General features: G+C 39.2%; 1 protein-coding gene across 1 annotated transcript in view; it reads left to right on the top strand.

Moving 5' to 3' along the window:
* The first annotated feature begins 2,974 nt into the window (after positions 1-2,974).
* The window catches only part of LOC109533914 (GILT-like protein 1), a 17,841-nt gene continuing 12,972 nt past the window's right edge, over positions 2,975-7,843 (top strand). Inside the window, exon 1 of the mRNA XM_048670078.1 lies at positions 2,975-3,574. Within this exon, the coding sequence (XP_048526035.1) occupies positions 3,512-3,574 (63 nt within the window). The 5' untranslated portion in view covers positions 2,975-3,511. The remainder of the gene's footprint in view (positions 3,575-7,843) is intronic.

Here is a 7,843-nt window from a genome sequence, read left to right as displayed (position 1 = left end):
GTGCTAGATATACCTAATGTCTACTACAAAGGGCATTCATTGACTATTGAGCAAACACACAACTGTGCTCGCCTTCCCTTTTCACTATTGAAGGTGTGATTCCTTGAAGCGACCACCCAACACAGCCGAGCACAGAGCGTGGGAATATACCCTGTTTCCCTCACTCTGCACTTTCCTGATTTCCTCCCTACCTCAGTCGACAAAAGTGACCAGAGATCACAGTTTTTCGGTTTACCTCAAGTCGTACACATCGGAAGTGTTTTGCCTCAAGTAAAACAGTACACATCGCATCGCAGACTCTGCAATAGAAGTGTCTCAAACCCCAAACCGTAGTTCTTCACCTCAACTCAAACAGTACAAATCAGAGTCTTGAAGCGAACCCCCCCGCAAAACGTTTTCCCCCGAACCAATCAAATCAGTAAGTGTAAGTGCCTCAAGTGAACTAATTGGAAACAGTTCCCCTCTTAATTAGAGTTACGCTACTCAGCCCATTTCAAAGAACATACTGCCCAGGCCAATTGGAAAAAGTGGCAAAATAAAGGTGCCACCAGTGCAAGTTAGGCAGGCAGATACAAAATTGGCAGATTTTATTTACTCCTGCAACTGCTCCCAACGATACCCACCAAACATTGGCACCCCACACACATTGGTCCTTCGAAGAGTAGAAATTTTCCCCATTTATTCGTGTCTGGCATTCCTAATTATTTATCCGAATGAGACCAGTACATTTTGGTCCCACGAACTGGATTTGTCCAATCTCAGGAATGTGCCACCCCCAACATTTGGTCCTACGAACCAAATCAGGTTAGTTACAACTTGATCCCCCCAACAAAGTACTTTAACACTTTTAATATTTGTTCCTTAATTTAATTGTTCTTACGCAGCTATGCAGTAATTATGGGGGATTATTTTCAGCGGTTTCAGTAATTATAAGAGTAAAAATGCTTTCCACCAACATAAAACAAGCTAATTTTTTTGTCCAGTAGATGGCTCTGCTCCTTTCGGGCAATTTGCCAGCTCAGTCGGGGCGGGGAGATATTGTCTGGACTTTATCCATATCTTACCCGCGTGTTGATGCGAAACTTCTTGAACACGGTTTTAGGTTCAACAATTCAATATAAAGGATGAAGGCGAGTACAGACATACCAAACAGAACACAGTAACGGAACACCGTCGCGTAACATTGTTTGTTGCGTAAGGAAAATACGATGTTGGACGAACAGAAAGCGCAGCGTATCATCACCACGAAACCCGATTCCGTACCATCAGTTCACACAAGCCTTAAGCATACCAAGAATGTGTTTGCATTCGCGTCCAGACTTGCAAAGATCTGTTGCAACAACTGCCCGAACATTTCTTTGATACCACCGCAAAATACCGGTAACTGAAGGGGCTCTGTCTGTTCGTGCCTTTAAATATTTTCTGGTGTTTCGCCAGTAAATGAAACTTTAGTCATTAGATGTTACTTAATTTTTTGCCTTTTTATATAGCTAGTCGAAACACCTATGTGATCATGACAAACAAAAGTTAGATTTCAGTTCACATACCTAATAATAACACTAATCACATACGTAATTTTAACACTCAGAGGAAAGCACATCCTAAATTTAAAATCCCACTTTACGTCTTTGGAGTAGCTCTCATATCGAGTGTGACCTAAAGGCCTGGGTTCGCTTGTGCGATTAATGCATGCGTCTGACGCATGTCTGACATAAGCAGCAGCTGCTACGTCCATCGCAGAGACTGATTATTTGGTATATCATGTTTAAGGGTTTACTAGCGCGTCGACATCGAGAGTCTGAAGTTTAACGGAACGTCGGAACGCAGGCACTGCTATCCAGACCAGTCCCGCGGCGAGACGCAATCGATTTTACTGCAATATTTATATTTATTTGCCGTCGACATGAATCAAATTGATTGGTTTCTCTCCATTTTGTATAAAAAGCGTACAGAAGCTGTTTCTATAACTCAGCTGACAGTTGGGTTGGAGGATTGCAAAATCTTCAACTATTATGACGTTTCATGACTATTTTGATAAATACGTCGACATAATCGAATTTTGGCAAAAATGTCCATTTAATTCAGAAATTTGACGCTTTAGGCATTAGGAAACATGATATATCGTTTCAAAGGAAATTTAACGGTCTTCCTGTATTTGAACTAATATACAGGGTGTTCTATTTGAAAAAATGTAATTGGAGCAGTTTTTATCTCTAGCCGAAAGGTCAGTGTTTTGAAGACATCCTGTATAATTTGGAGCAAATTCCTGTACTCCTGGTTCGAGCATAGGGTTTTTCTAACCCAGTACCAAAATTTTTAATTTCCAGGTATCGAAATCGCGTTGTAATACAAGATTCCTTGAGGCTACGTTTTGATTAAAAATAAGGAATTTTAATTAATATTTCGAAAACCGCTTTAGATAGATATAGGAATCGTTATGCAAGCATAATCGTATCGATATAGCCAATCTAACGGTCCAATAATATACAGGGTGTCTCATTTAAAATATCAAAGTTGTATGTACTTTTCGGTATAAGCGGCACCCTCGCATTTCCGAAAATATTTGAGGGCGATGGAGCATATCAGATGACTTCGTTGTACCAACTTGCAGATAGATCGGGCACCGCATTCTCCTTAAACGTTTAATACGCCATCGACCGTGAATCACCCTGTATATCAAACTTTCTCCGCGCGGATTTTATACCCGTGCGGGTGGTCGTTTAGAATCTATTGGTTGCATTGTTTACTTACGTCTTTCATAAAAGTATACAAAGTGCACATAAAGATAATTGCACCTTGTAAGTTTGATAATGTTGGTGTATTCGAGTATTCGAGTATTCGAGTATTCGAGTATTCGAATGTTCGAATATTCGAGTTATGGCTAGATATAATTATTCGCTTTTTGGATATTCGAATACTCGAATTATTCAAGTTTGATTCCCAGCCCTAGTATCTACTTCAGTGTTAATCGAAGTCCGCTCCTTATCAGTTGGCTAAATTGCGTCAGTGTGGGAAAAATGCACTTCGTGCCCTAATTTGATAAATACTCGTATGACCTAAAACCATTGCGCTGTCAATTCTTGGCACTTTAGCGATCGACCACAAATATATTGAGACTTTGCCTTCTGTATGATCTATTTAAGTTGACCTTCTAGATATTTTCTAACCTGACAAAAATGTATTGCTAATCGAAGAATAAAGAACAGTGCGTTGAGATACAATTTTGCACTAAAACTTCCTTTTTTAAATGAACTATTAGGATTAATTATATCTACATTCGTCACTCCATGAAATCAAAAATATACGAGTAATTTACTGCTGCTACCAAATAAATTATGTCCCAGTTTGCCTAAAGTACCACTATAATTAACATTTTGATAAGCATCTTATCTCTTTAAACGAATTAACATTAAACTGTTGTTGAATAGAATTTCAAAGTAGCATGTAGGCTCTTTTATTTTTACAATTTAGTAAATTCAGTGGTCATAATAAAGCAGCTGCAAATTGTGAGATGCTTGTAAATAGAAACATGGTGAGGCTTTTGTGTCTAATGATCTGTTTTGCAGGAGCAATTGTAAGTAAAAATACCAGTTCTATCTAATTAAAGCTTTGGGTTAATATGTATATTAATGTGCTATTTCGTTAAAACAGTTTAATGCAGCCATGTTTCATCTTTGATACTCTAGTTCAAATAATTTTTGTCACAATTTTGACAAACTAATAGGCTTAGTGAGGCTAATAACGTTCACATATGGTTACGTTTTAGCAACAACTGACAGATAAAGTTATTACGTATCATATAAAATGTCTTCTATGAAATGGTTAAAAGATTTTCAAACTCCGCACACAGCGAACAAAGCATGAAATTAACTACCTACTGTATGCGTGAATCAATAAAGGCCAAAGGTGAAACTAATAATAGCAAATAAAAGAAAAACCATTCTACTAATCGAAGTATTAATTTATTATCAGTTCGGAAAAATTTAAGTTTTCGAAATTCAACTTTTGATGCAACTGTTTGTACTAATTACTAGAGTTTTTTCATATGAAAATGCACTTCATAATCTGAACTCACAATGTAAGTTTAATGTTTACAAAAATCATTAAATCTCATATCACAGAATGATCATCAATATCATCATCACAGAATGATGATTATGGAGATTTTCTGGTGAAAAAAGTTGGCAGATAGGTAGAGATGTAGCCACAACTATGACTTAATTCGAAATGGCTCTAAGAGCCGTCTCACACGGGCCACTCTGCAGCGCTTCTCAGTGGCGCTGCTGAGAAGCGCGTTTTGAAGGTACATTTATATGGAGCTATTCACACGGGCGCAATTGCCGATTTAGCAGCGCTTCTGTGGCGTTCAGTGGTTGATTACCGCCGAGAAACACCTCAAAAAGAAGCGCGACTGATAGCGATACATTGGTTCAAATGCTGGCGTTCACACAAGCCATTTTACTACTGCACAATTAAATGGTGATTCTGCTGTATCAACCTTTAGGACTTTACGAGCAGATTACGGTCGACATGATTGATGACCACAGAGCAAACAGTTTCGCACACAATAGAAAAACTTGAAGAGACTGGATTTGTTACTGATATTGTAAGGCCTGTGCATCATAGCAACATTCGTTCAGCTGAAAATATCGCTGTTGTTGCTCAAAGTGTGGAAGAAGACCCGAATTCGTAGATTCCCCGACGTGCTCAACATTTGGGTTTGTCTTACGGCTCATAATGGCGAATTTTGAAATTGGATTTGAAGCTCCATCCGTACAAAGTCCAACTGACTCGAGAACTTAAGCCTCAAGACCATGGCCAACGCAAAACATACGCAAATTGGGTTATTGAACAGCAAGCCGTTAATTATGATTTTTCGAACCTAATTTTCTTCAGCGATGAGGCTCATTTTTCGCTCGGTGGTTACGTGAATAAACAGAACAGCCGTATATGGGGCTCTCAAAATCCTCAGGTAATCGCAGAAAGGCGTTTGCATCCTGAAAAAGTGACCGTATGGTGTGCAGTATGGTCCTGTGGTGTTATTGACCAGTATTTTTTTTCAAAACGATCAATGAAGAGCCATAACAGTCAATTCTGAGCGCTATGGACGCATGTTAACAGATTATTTTTGGAGAGAAATTGAAGGTTATCATGTGGAATACATGTGGTTCCAGCAGGATGGGGCAACGAGTCACACAACACCGGTAGTTAGAGCCCTATTGCAAGAGAAATTTCCAGGACGCGTAATTTCGAGATTGCGACTGAACACCGTTAGATTTTTTTTTGTGGGGCTATGCAAATTATCGTGTTTACGCCAACAATCCTCATGCTCTTGAGCAACTAAAAGCCCATATCTGTGAAGTTATGACCGATATATTACCGGTAATGTGCCGAAAAGTCATTCAAAATTACCCTAAAAGGATTGAAGCCTGTAGGAGGTCCCATGGAGGGCATTTAAATTATATTGTTTTTCCATCTGAATATTTTGCGTATGTTTTTTTCACTTTACTTTACCAAGCATAAAATGGCTAACCCTGTACAAACTGGTATTATATCTCTGGGCACTTTGATTTTAAATCAAATTGGCTCTGTGCGTATGGCGAAATTCGTGTAGCCAACCAGCATCCATTTGCGGTGCCTTATTGCTAACTCTCGATTGTTTTCAGTTCGTTGTTGGGCTCTATCCCTATTGGGTTATTGTCTTTTCCTTATATTGACTTTGTATTTATGTGGTTATCAAGTGTTACCGATTTTTCTGTAAAACAATATGCATGAACCGTTATCAAAAAACAATACTTGAAACTAATTGAAAATGTTAAACCATTTAAAGGCAAAGTGGTAAATAAAAAACCTGAGGACTAGGTATCAGCGCTTACGCAGGTGTGAAGTAATGATTATTGAAGAGAACAAAAAGTTGATGGTTCCTGTAGAGGCAGGTAAAGAGCATATTAGGTTTCACGTACATCGAGAAGATATATTTCAACTTTTACATGCTTCACCTGTTTCAATATGGAAAAAAGACAATTTCAAGATTTAAAACATCACAAGGAAAATTATTGTAACCGACATAAATGTATGGAAATTCTGCTTAATATGACATACGCAAGTGATATAACATAGTAACCAAATCAGTTCAAATATACGCGCCTCACACACATAATCCAGTTTCAAACATCGGCTCACTCGGTGGCGTATTTAATCACTAAAACACTAGAGCTTGTCCGTTTGCGTTATTTGAACACTTGAAAATATTATTTAGTTAAAAGTGGTATCAATCAATCAGGTAAGTTGGTTTTGGTCGTTTCAAACCCACCTTTGATTCGGTCATTGATTAAAAAAATAGTGGAGCATTTGCTGAATTTTGAACAAAGAAAGAAAACTTTGGGTTTACAACCACTGATGTCCGAAAATTAACATTTAAATTTGCATAAAATGCAGGAGTGTCTCATGTGTTCGAAACAGTTACTGAAATAGCAGGTTGGGATTGGCTAAAAGGGCTTAGGGAGCGTAACTCCTCTATCTCATTGAGAGTCCCTGACGCCACTTTCTCAACAAAAGCAACAGCTTTTAATAAGCCGCAGGTCATAAAGTTCTTTGAACTATTACAGAAGCTGGCGGTCAATAACGATATTCTTCAGGCAAACATTTGCTACATGTATCAATCTGGGCTCAGCACCGTTCAAAAGCCACCAAAAACATTTGCACAGAAGAGAMAAAAACAGGTTGCTGCATTGACAAGTGCAGAACGCGGTCWGCATATGCTGATAAACTTATCGTCAGTTCTAAAGGCTGCTCCCCAAAAAACGTTATTTTATATTCTCGATGGCCACAGTAGCCACAAAAACCTAGSAAAARRACTAGAATTTGCTTAGGCAAATTAACTGATGTTGCTGCGTCTACCGCCGCACCGCACTCATAGGCTGCAGCCACTGGATGTCCCATTTTCTGGACCACTCGAGTCGTATCACAACCCTGAAATTACCACCTGGCTGAAATCGAAGCCTGGTAGAACTGTAGGGCTTTAGCAAGTGGCCACAATTTTTGGGAGGTGCTGCTTCTCTCGGAAATATAACGAGTGACGTTAAAAAAATTGAATTTATCCGTGCAACCAGAATGTTTTTCCGTATCATTTGTTTCTGCACAGCAATGTTGCTGAACTTCCTTCATCGACTACAGCACAGCCCACAATAAATTATCCAACTTTTTCTCTACCTTCCAATCAGTTCCTACGGGGCAAACACGAAACAGGAGCAAAATGACAGGCAATTCATTCATGGGTGAAGTAAAAACTCATGTCCAAAATAAACAGGAGAAGGGAAATCAAAAGCGCGTTATAATTCGAAAGCAGGTGAAGCGTAATATTTTTCAGGATGACTCAGATAGTAAACGTTATTTTGGTCAGTATATAGTTGAATCGAATTCTGTGACATGATGTTTACCGCAGACATAGCCATTTAAGGCTTTTTGTCTTTAATGGTAGCCTGCAAGAGCCTTGGTGGGTTTGGGGTGGGGGTTTTGGTGGTTTCGGGGCTGAGAGCGAACGAAGAAAGAAAAAAAGTAGGGGTACGGAGCGCGAAAAGTAGTGGTTTGTGGCGGTTGGCCTAGAGAGTTAATTTGGAAGAGTTTGAGAGTTTAGGTACTTTCCAGGAGGTTTGAGATGTCGGGAATCAACTGCTTAAGGCGGGTGATTCCAGGGGGGGTCTGCCATTAAACTTGTCGGGGTTTTGTATCGTTGGTTTGGGGTAGTTTGGGTAAACGTGTCTTTAATGAGTGGGTTTGGGTGGTTTAGGACGCGAGTTTTGAAGTTTTCATGGAGCTTTGAGACGAACTGTTGCACGGTTTC

Source organism: Dendroctonus ponderosae, unplaced genomic scaffold, assembly GCF_020466585.1.
Source record: "Dendroctonus ponderosae isolate FM_Combo_2020 unplaced genomic scaffold, Dpon_F_20191213v2 Dpon_F_20191213_1, whole genome shotgun sequence".
In the NCBI taxonomy this organism is placed as follows: Eukaryota; Metazoa; Arthropoda; class Insecta; order Coleoptera; family Curculionidae; genus Dendroctonus; species Dendroctonus ponderosae.
The sequence above is the reverse complement of the archived record's forward strand: the minus strand, read 5'-3'. Positions and strand labels throughout refer to the sequence as shown.